Source organism: Dendrobates tinctorius, unplaced genomic scaffold, assembly GCF_039654945.1.
Source record: "Dendrobates tinctorius isolate UK_male_01 unplaced genomic scaffold, ASM3965494v1 ptg000003l, whole genome shotgun sequence".
Taxonomy (NCBI): domain Eukaryota; kingdom Metazoa; phylum Chordata; class Amphibia; order Anura; family Dendrobatidae; genus Dendrobates; species Dendrobates tinctorius.
The window spans coordinates 1,838,260-1,852,498 of NW_027361671.1; the positions used below are offsets into that span (position 1 = coordinate 1,838,260).

The 14,239-nt window shown below is 44.1% G+C and overlaps 1 protein-coding gene across 2 annotated transcripts in view; it reads left to right on the forward strand.

Moving 5' to 3' along the window:
• MSH3 (mutS homolog 3) overlaps window positions 1-14,239 on the forward strand; it is a 293,593-nt gene that overhangs the window by 157,003 nt on the left and 122,351 nt on the right. For both annotated transcript variants that reach the window (XM_073581229.1, XM_073581149.1), the window contains exons 14-15: window positions 11,541-11,728; window positions 11,808-11,976. In XM_073581229.1, coding sequence (XP_073437330.1) covers window positions 11,541-11,728; window positions 11,808-11,976 — 357 coding nt within the window. The remainder of the gene's footprint in view (window positions 1-11,540; window positions 11,729-11,807; window positions 11,977-14,239) is intronic.

Below are 14,239 nucleotides of genomic sequence, written 5' to 3' on the forward strand. Positions count from 1 at the left end.
TTTTAAAACTAAAATTTCTAACACATTTGTGTTGTTACAGAAGGAGGGAGTCCTATTGGAGACAGCCATCAGTGGGGCGCCAACCTCCGATGCGAGGTCTGGGGGGGTGATAGGTAACGGGGTCACTGGTGCGATAGTCGTCCCCTCTTTGTGCCCCTGTTCCTGCCACCTTCTGCAGAGAATATGGAGCAGGCTTTCTCTGGGCAGCGATATTGTGGTTATCGGGAACATTCTTAGTTTAGTTTTTAGGTTTTTCATAGGATTGATGTTTTATTGGTATAAACAGTCATGTTATTCTGCAGGCAGCGGCCTCTCCATCTCGGGCTGGGCTCTGCCTGCTCTTGGGATGGGTGGGCTCGGCCGGCGGACCCCGCTGATCAGTGCAGTGGCCCATAGTCCATGGATAGGAGAGAAAGAGAGTGTACAGAATATCCCTCACAAGGAATAAAGAAGTGTAGATCACAGTACACACAATGGCATCCAGCAAAATACACAATTATCTCCTCCGACGCCCCGGGGTTTGGCCGCCACCGAATCCCCCACAAATGTACAAAAAAGCGATGAAAACTTAGAATATTTCCCAGAACAGTGAGAATAATGAGTGATGCCCCATCCTCACCGCCTCAGAGAGTGGAGGACAAGACAACAGTCACCAGCACAGCCAGGGATGATGGGGAAGCTGGGGACCGCCCTTCAGGAGCCGTGGTGGCGGCCATACTGGCACCCAGCTTTCCCAGGAGGTGTGATACCCGCAGACACCGACCTGTGGGAGAAGAGCCCCGACACATACTGACCCGGGTTGTGAAGGAGCAGCAGCAGGGTCAACCCGCATATCAACAGCGTGTGCATGGTCCGGATCCCGCACCTGGAACCCCACACCTTGTGGAGCATGACGGCTCTAAGACCTGGAGGCCGGGGAAGCCAGCCCGGAAGCTACGAGCAGCCGGTGGAACGCAAAAGTGTGTTTCCATAGTAACAGCGGAAAGGCGGGTTCCAGGCTTCCAATTACTATTGGCTAGGTGCAGCCTGACGTTGTGGATCACGTGTAGCGCTGTCCAATACCGTGTCAGGTCAAAATCAGTATCAGTGTATTAAACAGATCCTGAACCTTATTTCGAATATGCGTCCAATAAAAGCGTGTCTGCTGCCGCCGCCACTAGGCTTTCATTGGTCACATTCCCAGACAACGTGAGTGAGCCCCCCCGTCTCGCCAGGGTCCCGGCACTTGCCCGGGTACGCCAGGTGCTGACGCCGGCCCTGGCTTCAGGATATAACAAAGTTGGTATAAAAGAAAAGTATCCCCCATGATCTGTGTAAAGCCTAGCTCCCAATAGCATTTAATAAATCGCCCCATTTCTCATACCGAAAAGTGGGAGAGTTTCATGCGTATGTCCTGTGTATGTCACTACATATGGTCATGCAAGTGTGCAATTTTTTTTTCTTGACTAGCATCCAAGTGTTATGCATTTTTAACATCATCTTTTACATACTCTAATGCTCTATGTAACTTAATGCTAATTTCCAAAATTAGTACAGCAACATTACAGTGTATGAATATGGGAGAGCATGGAGCTATGGAAAACTCATAGGAGATTATAGAACTATGGAAAACTTAGGACAGTATGGAGCTATGGAAAACCCATAGGAAAGGAAAGAGCTATGGAAAACTAACAGGAGAGTATGTAGCTATGGAAAACTCCTAAGGATACAGCTCTCTTACCGAAAAAAAGGGCTTCACTAAATTTGAGAATGATTGATTGTATCTGCTCAGACAAAAAAAATCCAAGCCCAACATTTCTTTGAGAATGCTGACCGTGGTCGATCAGTTTTTTAGGAATATTTGCACTCAATCAACGCTCATTTCAGCCACTTTCTTTGTAATGTGTATGGCCGCCAGTATCTCGCATAGTTGAGCAGTAGAGACGTTTTGACAAGCCACTTATGATTCCGCCAGAGAATGATAAATGAGATTATTCTTTATTAGACTCATCATATCTTTTACAATTGGCTCTTGGGGGGATTATATGTGTAGGTGTTTATTATCACGTTCATACATACTATGATCTGATTTCATTTATTTTATGTGCATTTATGGAATCCAGATGAGGTTGTGTGCTTAGTTACAGTATGTACATCAGAATAATATTCTGTTATAGTAATGATCCTATCTATATAATATACCCTGGGCGGCCATTCATACTACCTGACTAATTGGGAAGTAGCTAGTGATATTCTCATCTTATGCATAATGCTTCCCTGTAAAATGTATTGTCATAACATCTAATATATAAAGCTCAATGTGGGTGTGTATGTATGTGTGTGTGTGTGTGTATGTCCGGGATTGGCATCCGCACCGTCGCAGCTACAGCCACAAAATTTGGCACAGTCACACGTCTGGACCCCGAGAGTGTCCTAAGCCATGTTGTGAGGTGAAATTTTAACCCTGCGCGTTCCAATTCACCAAACAATTTTGCCCCTATCTACATAATGGGGAAAAAGTGTGTGTGTATCAAGCCCCACCCCTCATTATGATGTCATAATGGTTGCCATGGCGACGCAGATGTCATCATAGGTTGCAAGCCCCGCCGCTCACTATGATGGCATAATGGTTGACTATGGGATGGAGGATGTGTGATGGGTTATATGGTCACTGGACTATGGGATGGCGGATATGTATTATGGGTATATGGGCACGGGTCTATGGGATGGAGGATATGTATGATGGGTATATGGGCATGGGACTATGAGATGAAGGATGTGTGATGGGTATATGGGCACTCGACTATGGGATGGCGAATATGTATGATGGATATATGGGCATGGGACTATGGGATGGAGAATATGTGTGATGGTATATGGGCATGGGACTATGGGATGGAGAACATGTATGATGGGTATATGGGCATGGGACTATGGGATGGAGGATATGTATGATGGGTATATGGGCACTTGACTATGGGATGGAGGATATGTATGATGGGTATATGGGCGTGGGACTATGGGATGGAGGATAATTATAATTTTATATAACTAACCACAGTTAGTTACTATGCCCGGGCAGCGCCGGTCTCTTCAGCTAGTCTACTATATAATCGTCTAATTCTGTCTGTTTGTAACGGAAATCCTGCGTCGCTGATTGGTTGCGCCTGGATGGCCGCGACCAATCATCGACAGGCGCAGTCCGGCCGTGAATTGGCGTGGAATTCGAACGACGCACGCCACTGCTACCGTCGGGAGATCTGCTGATCTCCCGACCGTTGCCGCGGGTCATCTCCTGCCGCACGGATTTGCCACAATCAGCGATATTGCCGCGGAATTTAAAGGGGATCTGTCACCCCATTTTTGGCGTATCACCTGCAGCCACCGCCATTAGGAGCTTATCTACAGCATTCTGTAATGCTGTAGATAAGCCCCCCGATGAATCCTGAAAGATAAGAAAAAAGAGTTAGATTATACTCACCCCGGCGTTCGGTCCGGTCCGATGGGTGTCGCCGTCCAGTCTGGCGCCTCCCATCTTCATACGATGACGTCCTTCTCCTTGCTTCTCCCTCGGCTCCTGCGCACGCGTACTTTATCGGCCCTGTTGAGGGCAGAGCAGAGTACTGCAGTGCGCAGGCGCCGGACCTCTGTGACCTTTCCCGGCGCCTGCTTACTGCAGTACTTTACTCTGCCCTCAACAAGGCAGATAAAGTATGCGTGCCCCCGGTGAGTATAATCTAACGTGTTTTTCTTATTTTTCAGGTTACATCGGGGGCTTATCTACAGCATTACAGAATGCTATAGATAAGCCCCTGATTGCGGTGGCCCCAGCTTATGGGGCAAAAATGGGGTGACAGATTCCTTTTAAATAAACTACATACATATTCTAGAATACCTGATGTGTTAGAATCGGGCCACCACCTAGTGGTAATATAAATGTAATCATTTATATAGATAATTTATGCTTGGTTTTCTGTCATACTTTTTGAAACTCACTTTGTAATTAAAGAGGTTTTTTGGTTCCCGAGGCGCATTTTATAAAAAACAAGCAAAACTGTGCTTTACTCACTCTCCCCAGGTCCAATATTGAGTCTCCTCCAAGGCTCCCGGTGTCTGTCACTGTCTGCAGCACTGAGGTCCCCTTTACAGCATTTAAGCTAATAACGAAGCTCAGCTGATCTGCCTGATTTCATGGCATCGGCCGCTCATTGCCGCTGAGTTCATTGATTGGATGCAGCGTTGTCGACATGGTGTCAACGCTGCGGACGATAACAGACACCGATAGCAGCTGCAAGGGTGAGAAAAGAACAGTAAACATTAGAAAACCCATTCATATCTAAATTACTAAATTATAGTTTGATCTTTTGTAGAACAGCTTGTAATCTTCATTTCATGGAAGTAAAGTGGTTTTCCTATTTACTGTTGTGGACATGAATCAGTGGCACTTACTAATATATAAGTATTAAAGGTTCTCTTCCTTCCTCACATGGCACAGGAGTGTAACTGTGGGTACTAGTAGGTACTAGTCTTCTGCACCTTGGCACAATACATGAAAGTGGAGGTCCTTGCTGGGTTTGTGGATTTGTCGTAGGGGTGGTATGCCTGTGCAGGCCACATGTAACCGATTACGCTGGTTTGCCAAGACAAGATGTTAAAAATTCATGAAAGGAGACGACCATTTAAAATTATACTTTCTTTTTTTCTGAAGAATAGCTTGATATACAGCAGATAGTAGTGTCTTTAACTCCCCCCCCAAGGTGGTTTGCGCGTTAGTGACCAGGCCCATTTTTACAATTCTCACCTTTGTCACTTTGAGGTAATAACGCTGGAAGGCTTCAACGGATCCCACCGATTTTGAGATTTTTTCATGACATATTGTACTTCATGAGTGGTAACATTTTTTTCTAATTTGACTTGCGTTTATTTGTGAAAAAATACAGAAATTTTGAAAAAAATTTGAACAATTTAGCAATTTTCAAACTTTAAATTTTTTATACCCTTAAATCAGAGATAGATGTCACACAAAAGTTATAAGGGTAAAAAGTTGACTAGCGATTTCTAATTTTTGCAGCAAAATTTACGAAACCATTTTTTTTATGGACCGCCCTACATTTGAAGTGACACATACTGTATATGACAGAAAACACCCTAAAGTGACACCATTCTAAAAACTGGACCCCTCAATATGTTCAAAACCAGATTCAGGAAGTTCATTACCCCTTCAGGTGCTTAACAGGAATTTGTTGAGCAATTTCTCCCGAGTACGCCATGATCTACTGGGAGAGCCCCTGAGGTGCAGAACCCCCCCCCCCCATAAATGACCCCATTTTACAAACTACACCTCTCAGTGAATTCATCTAGGGGTGCAGTGATCATAATGACACCACGGATGTGTCACAGAATTTTATACCATTGGGCAGTGAGGAAAAAATAATTACCATATTTTATGGATTATAAGACGCACTTTTTCCCCCAAAATTTGGGGAGGAAATGGGGGTTCGTCTTATAATGCGTACATACTTTACCGGTACCGTTGCTGTAGGCTGAGATGAGAGGGGGGTGCTGCTGGGGTCTCCAGTGCTGCGGGGGGCTCTGCCGACATTTTGTGAAAGGCCAGAGCCCCCCCCGCAGTTCTGTGGATTCCTGTGCGGTAGACTCCGGGAAAATGGCCGCTGGGGGGGCAGCGCATGCGCAGATGGAGATCCCGGCATCAAGATCTCAGGAGATGAGATTTCAGCGCTCCTCACCACCGGACACACCCGCAGCATTGGACACCTCCGCTGCATCGGACACCTGCAGCGGCGCACTGCACATCAGACACCCTCTCATCCCAGCCTGCAGCATCACCCCACTCCTGCCTCCTCCAGCAGCGACCCTGGGACCCCACTTCACCGCAGCCACCATCCCCGGTAAGCATTAAGACACATGGATTATAAGAAGCACCCACCATTTTATTAAAAAAAAAACATTTTTCCTATTTTTTCTCCTCAAACTTTGGGGTGCGTCTTATAATCCGAAAAATAGGATACATTTTTAGCACCAAAATTTAGTTTTAGCCCCAGATATTACATTTAAAACAATAAGTGGGTAAAAAAGGCACCAAGAGTGTCCCACAATTTCTACTGAACATGGCAATACCCAATATTTGGCTGTACAGTACTGCATAGCCAGATGGCAAGACACTGCAGGGACGGAGCACTAGGAGTCAGGTGAGGTGCTAGTACATTGGGATTCACAAGTACTGTAATATCCCCAGCTATCTGACATACAGCACTAGGACAGACAGCCATAAAGGGGCGGAACGCACTGGCTAGCCATTCCAGCAGAGCCAGTAAACTTTCAGGGCACCAATGACCCTATTATCCTCACTCCTGTGCTTAACCACTGTGCCCGCCCCTGACTGACGTTACCATTACAACGTCCTTCAGGCTGGCCACCAAAGCCGAGTCTGTTCACCACCATGAGGTTTTCACCTCCTCTATTAGTTAAAATGAGTCCACCTTAACTTGTCTGCAACTTCCACCTGACTCCTAAATCGCAAAGCTATGACGGGTTATAAATTCCAAGTCACATTTGACACTTCTTTTTTTTTTAAATAAATCACTTTTGTAAACTTATAAACTAGAAGTCCCTGCAAAAGCATTAGGGGAATAAACTTGGCAAACCTCCGACTCACAAAGAGTCATCCTACAGCACTCAGGAGAGGAAAAAACCCCTGTGGAGGAAACCTCTAGGGAACCATGGCTGAAGGATGGCCCTTGCCTTGGGCTTAGAAGGTTAATGCTAATGTTAACTCTTTATAGCCATGATAAAATTGAATCTGGTAGAAGATATACAATGGTTAATTCAAAAAATACAATAAAACATTCATCATGATACAAGTAATAATGAAAACGTTTTAGGACAGTGATTATTAACAGGGAGGGGAGGGCGGGTAAAGTTTCCTCCAGTTCATCCTGTGAGAGAAAGAGGGAAAGAGAGCCAGAGTTACCTCCTCTATATAAGCCCCATCCTCCTCACAGTAACACACCAGGCACAGACATACTGAGCTCCTTCCTCTTAAATCAACATCACTCTTGCTTAAAATCTAAACCACTATACAAACAAAGCTGTAGAAGTTAAAGGTCCACCCATCCCAAAGTCATGGCCCCCTCCGCCTAGTGCTCCGGTGCTTTCTTTACGTATCACACAGTACATACCACACATTACACTGTACAACATTACATGAAGGCTTCTCAACGGGCATGCGCAACTTGCCTATCCTCCTACACCCAGACAACCCCTTTAAATCCAGCTGAAAATGGAACCAATCAGCAAGAAATTAACTTACGCTTTGCAGTTTTCTTTAGAAACATGCAGAACATCCTGAAGACTGAAAAATATTCTGCATAAAATGTATTAGGGTTGGCTTTATAAGAAAAGAAAGCGACCTTTCTTATATGTATATAAAAATATGTGTACTTTGATCAATGGTATGTTTTTTTACTCTTGCTATTGTAGCTGTTTTTCCATGTAGTACCTACAGATTTCTTTTACTTCTATAAATTATCAAAAGGTGTGAAGGTCTCCAATTGATTTTCGCACCCAACACTTGTGACTTCCACAAATCATTTTGATTCATCATAGCACTGATTATAATTGTTTCATGAGGGTTCGGATTGTCTATTTCTGAGCTGCTTCTCAAATCCTCAGATACAGTGGTAAAAGAAAATATGATTTCTCACCCTTATCCAGTGATGAAGCCATGTTCTGTTTATGTGTATATCTATTTTTAGTAATTTCACTTTCTCTCTCTTTGTCCTGTATGTGTGTATGTTTTGTGAGACATTGACCAATGGCGCTGCCAATGGCCTGTAACAGGTTGCGGGATGCAGTGACGGACAGGAGGCAGAGCAAGGGTTAACAATTTTAATTAACAATGGGATACTCCACTCAGGGAGGTAAACTGTTAAATGAGGGAATAAACTGCAATTTGCAAGGGATATGCAGAGTTAAGGAGCAATGAATCAGGTAACGGCAGTTCTTATGAATCACTTAACCTATCAGAAGTTCCTGTCAGAGTGTGAATTCTACTGGTAACAGTTGTCCGTTGTCTGGCGGCACCTGTCGGTCTCTGTTATTTTCCGCTGAGCCCCTAGTCCATAAGTTGATGCGGCCGAGACAATTAAGGCCGCAGCACTGTCCGGGTCCAACGTAGACCGGCAAGTATAAACTGGCAAATCAGGGTGCAAGTGTCTGTCCTGTACCCGCCGTTGCCTGCCTTACTGCTCGCACGCTGACGGCGGGGGCCTCTCTGCAGCTTCACGCGCTTTTTCCCTCAGCTTCCAGCCGGGTTTCCTGGCTAAATACGCCCCCTCTTCCTAGGTCTTTGGACCTGTCCAGTTCCTTATTACTTCCCACGGGAAACAGGGGATGCAGCTTCAACAGTTCTGTACCCGGCTCTGCAGAGGTACCTGCAGCTCTTCCTCCTTACAGGCTGGTATGTGTCACAGAGGAGGAGGTCTTCTTCACTGTAAGCCTGAAATGTTGCTCTGGGACCTGTAGTTCCATGAGCTTTGTTTAGCTTATAAGGGGCTGGGCTTACAGGCTTGGCTGGAGAGCTGGGCGGGTCTGGCCAACCACCTACCTCCCATCAAGGGGTATGTCTTATACGGTATAGTGAGACTGTGGTGTGATCACATGGTCTCTGTGTTGGAAGGACCTGCAAGAGAACTTAATTCTTGAATACAACATAGTGAGGCCATGTACCTGCAGAGCCTGTGACGGCTAACTATGTTGGGGAAGCTACCGTTCTTCTAAGGGTCTGGAACTGTCGGGTGGGACTTTGCTGAGCAAGTCATCATACGGGACAGTGATCCTAGTAAGGCAGCTTCCCTGGAAGCTAGGACTGACAAGGAGTCATCATATGGAGTGGAGCTCCTAGAAGGTAACCTCAGACAAGGGGGTTGTAAGAACGGCAGAGAAGTTTATCTGCTACATGAACAGACTAGTGGTCATAATATGTTTCGTTGATGTACTTAACTGGACTTTACGTTATGTGGTTTATGGTGTAAATAAACAGACTAGACTGTTTCAGTTAGAAACCGTTCCTGTGTGCCTTAATCCCGTTGCCAAACGAGTGTCCCCCAACACATATAGTGAGCGCTGTCTTAGGCTCTGTGCACACGGTGCGGATTCTGCTGCGGATCCGCAGCGGATTTGCCGCTGCGGATCTGCAGCGGAACTGCAGGTGACGTACAGTACCATTATAGCCTATGTAAAAAAAAAAAACCCGCTGTGCACATGCTGCGTTTTTTTCCGCACGGTTTTTGTGCGGGAAAAAAAAGGCAGCATGTGACTTCTACAAATCCGCAGGTGGAAAACCGCAGTGGAAAACCGCAGAAAAACCGCTATAAAACCGCAAAACAAAGGAAGAAATCCGCAGGAAAAATGCAGGTCATTTGACCTGCGGATTTAGTAAAATCCGCGCGGAAAAATCCGCGGGAGGATTCGCACTGTGTGCACATAGCCTTACAGTATGTATGTATGCGTATATGCTGTGGTAGTTCAGCTCACTCAGCAGTACTTGGAGGTAGAAAACAGAAGCACTATCTCTTTAAATTTTCTGTTGGTTTAGTAGACAGTCTGCTTAAACCAACATGAAGGGAAAAATGAATACAGCCTTTTGGTTGAAAACAGGAAAACAAAGAAAACAAAATGCAGCAACACGGTCCATTCAACTGGAGCAACACAGGTTCAGTCTTTCCTGAAACTTCAGGACACAAACCACTGGAGATCCTCTCTCCAGCCCTTCTGAACCAAGAATACTGAATCCGGCCCTTTATCTTTTCAGCTTTAGACACGATATATTAGGGAACCAAGACAAAGCAGATCTTGAAAGTGCTGTTCTGCCATCACTTATGACTCCACGTGACCCTAAGTTAAATGCTATTTGTACTAACATATCAAATCTTATGCCAGATCCCTGATTACTGGTATCCTGTGATGCATATGTTTAATTTGTATATTTCATTTTATGCTGTGGATTTTCAATATAGATAAGACCCTGGAAATACAAAGGGCAAAAATCTGCAGTATATATTCAACATAATCTTTTGTTTTTGTTCCTGGAAATTTCTGTGCAGGAAAGTCCACACTATATACCTTTTCCATACAAACATGCCTCTGATTTCTGCACTGCAAAATCGCATGAAAATCCGCTGTGTACTGCAGTAGTCTTATCAATGAGATTTCATTAAATCTCCTTCACATGCTGCAGACAAAATCTGTAGTGTAAGTGGACTGGCATGGTAGATCTAAAATCTGTTGCAGATCAGTTTTTGCTGTGGATATCATAGCAGATTTCACCCTTTGTCATGCTAAGGGTATATACACAAGTTGCGGATTACCTTGCAGATTTTTCTGCATGGATTTGGCTAAATCCGCAGGTCAAATGACCTGCGTTTTACCTGCGGATTTAGTGCAGATTTTGTTCGGATTTCACCTGCGGATTCCTAGAATTGACATGCTACGGAAATGAACCCGCAGCATTTATGCACAGCATCTTTCATTTTAGCTTGACTTTAATGGTACTGTACCTGCTGCGGATCCGCAGGACCAAATCCGCTGTGGATCCGCAGTAGAATCCGCAACGTGTGCACATACCCTAAGGGTGAAAAGTCAGGCTGATTTGTAGCAAAATCTGCTGAGGTTTTTACCTTTTTGGAATTCACTGTGTTTTTTTCAGTGTGGAAAGCTCCCCGCACTCTCACCCGACATTGCTTTGCAGCTCTTAATGAGAAGGAGACTTGTGAAAGAGACTTCCATCTCACACATAGAGCACAGTGTGATCCGGAAAGTCTGAGGGGTGTGAATCTACAGACTAGGAGGAGAAGATCAGGTGCACAGTCCGGCCCCTGTGCATCAAAATCTAAGGTTCTTGTTAAGCTGTAGTGTTTGTCTGATTGATTGGGGGTTCCAGTGTACACTGATGACAAATCTTCGGAATCTGCCATTGATACAACCCTATTAAGCAACACATTGTGCCTTCAGTATCAAATTAACGTCTTAGGAAAATCTTCCATTCATACCAAAAGCAGCCAAAATTAAGGTAGCAGAACATTTAATTTCAGCTTAATCCCATTATTTGCAGTGTTTCACATGGCCTCACTACTACTGACATCAGTCCATATGATACCCATAATTGGTTTTTATTCTGCCTGTTTAATTAGTGGTCGCCCATAACCTTGTTAAAAGCTTTTGCAAACTGTACAGCCACTCTCTCATCAAGATCCACTTCTCAAAAAAAATAAATAAAAAGTCCAAATGTTGCTGCCATAATAAATCCCAACATTCATGTAATTTCCAGCCCTCCGCAGACCCTTGTATTGACTGCGTTCCCTTTGCAGTCTTTGCCGCTGTGGTATGTGACAAGTTTCTTTGTTAGTTGAGGCTTTTCTAGGATCGATTCTTTTTAATTGCCTTTAAAGGTGACTAAATTTGATAAATGTTTGGATTAGATCAAGTTTTGACAGCGCCTGGTCTTTTAAACTACATATTTTATGATGTCGTTTTCTTTGCAGTGTTCCCCTCGGGAGTTCTTCCTAATCGTCAGCACATTGTGCAATTTAGAAGGCCAGTTTACAGTATTGATTCCGGCCGTCACCTCTCACGTACATTCAGCTCTGCTGAAAAAGATTTTTACCGAAGTCCCACAGATTCTCAGCCCGATGCAGAAGTTCGTCCGGGTGTTAAATCAAGAAGCTGTTAAGTAAGTGCTGAGAATTGCCTTGTTAATATCCAGAAATTCCACGTACAGATTTTGGTATTTAAAAATTCCTTGTTCCTAGGGCTGGAAATAAGACTGACCTGTTCAGGGACCTCACAGACTTTCCAAAAATAAAAGATCGGAAAGCCGAGATCCAGGAGGTAATTTCACAAATTCAAGGACATCTTAAAGAAATCCGTCACACATTGAGAAATCCTTCCTTATCTTATACCACAGTGTCTGGACAAGAGGTAATAGCAATACATGCAGCAGAGATAAATGTTTGTTCAATGTTCTGACCTATCTATTCCCAAGGCATCCGCTCTAGTAATGAACCATCATTAAGCAAACTGTTTTCTAGGACAGACTGTACACGGCTGATGGGCCGTAAATAACACTATATATTAATTTGAGACACGTAATTACCCAGAAATATGGCTTTTGTCGAATTCACATTTTACATATAATCTTGGTTACATAAATATATCTGTATGAAATTTTGATTGACACATCTGGCTGCAGACATGTAAAATTACTGTCCTATGAATCCTCATGGGATTTTTGAAGTAGAGTTACCACACATCTGATTTGAGACACACTGGGAGGACTTTTTTCAGTAGTCTATAACCTGTCTTCCCATATTAATAATTTAGATAGCTGAAATGTGGTGAGATCCCTTTTAAGTGCCCTGGGCATCGCCGAACACTTGCGTAGCCATTGTCTCTTGAGGTTGTTTCCCTGCCCAGCACCAGCCTTTATTACTTGGTTGATACGGTAGCTTACTGTCTGATTTCTTTCCTGGTGACTGATGTCACAAAGACAGTGACATATCAAGCAGACTAAAGAGATTGATGCTGGACAAGGAAACAACATGGGGAGCCAAATACTTGTTAAATGCTCTGAAACACATGGAGCACTTAAAGATAATCTGTCACCAAGTTTTTCCATCTGATCTGAAAGCAGCATAATGTAGAATCAGAGACCCTGATTCCAGCAATATGTCACTTTCTGGACTTCTTGAAGTAGTTTTGATAGAACTACTTTTTTTTATCAACAGGAGCTTATTAGAGGACTAGGAAACTTGCTGCCCTGTAATCCTCTAGTAATATAATCTGTGTGTGATTGGCCAGTGAGTGATGTGGGCGGGGTTATACAGAGCTCAGCATTTAGAGAACTGCTAAATCTTCTGTGGATAAAACAGATTTTATCAGATCAATAGAATGCAGTCCAGTAAGTGATACATCACTGGAATCGGGGTCTCTGCCCCTACATCATGCTGTGCTCAGTTGGTGTAACAAAAATCTGATGAGATTCCATTTCACACCTCATTTGCATAAAATCTGAAATGCTAATTACGCCTCAAAGCAGCAACATATAGATGTAAGGCTGTGTGCCCACGTAGCGATTTTTAAGCGTTTTTGCCTCGATTTTCGGCGCAAAAACGTTTAAAAATCGTGTACAGAACGCCCCCCCCATGCATTCCTATGGCATTCCACACATGCTATGCTAATGCTGCGCTTTTTCCCGCGGCGGAATCACATCGCGGAAAAAATCGCAGCATGCTCATTCTTTTGTGCGGAATCGCAAAGAATTGCCGCGATTCCGCACCCATAGGAATGCATAAGAATCGCTTACTTCCCGCATGTGGCTATGCCCACCATGCGGGAAGTTAAGCGTCTCATGTGCGGTTGGTACCCACGGTGTGGAGGAGAGGAGACTGTCCTCCAGGCCCTGGGTACCATACCCCTGTAAAAAAAAGAATAAAAAATAAAAAATCGGGGTATATTTACCTTCCGGCGTCCCGCGCTGCCATCCCGGGCCTCAGCGTTCCCAGTAATGCCTTGCGGCACGGTCCTGTGATGACGTAGTCTCGTGAGATCGCTATAGCAGCGCGAGACTACGTCATCACAGGTCTCGCAAGACATTACTGGGAACGCTGAGGCCCGGGAATGCAGCGCGGGACGCCGGAAGGTAAATATACACCGATTTTTTTATTTTTTTTAGCATTTTAACATTCTATCTTTTACTATTGAAGCCACGTAGGCAGCCTCAATAGTAAAAACCTGGTCACACTTGTCAAACACTATGTTTGACGAGTGTAACCAACCTGTCAATCACTTTCCAAGCAATGCTTCAAATCGCTTGGAAAGTGCTTGAATATCGCACGTGAAAATCGCGGCAAAATCGCGATCATAATCGCGGTAAAGTCGCGGTGAAATCGCTCGGAAAAAAACGCGCAATTTCTGGGAAGGAGTCCGGTTTTCTGTGTGCGTTTTAACACGCAACGTGGGCACATAGCCTTAAAGTGTTTACTTAAAGACTCCCTTAAATATATTTGCAGATTTACCTAAACTATTTCTTCTCTATTCCCCATGTTTATATTATGCAGAGATCATGATTTTTTTTCATATTATTTATATAGTGTACCACAAGACGCTATTTTGAAAAAATTTCACACAAAATACAAAGACAGAATATGTGGCGACACAGCATTTAATTTTAATTATTCAGTCG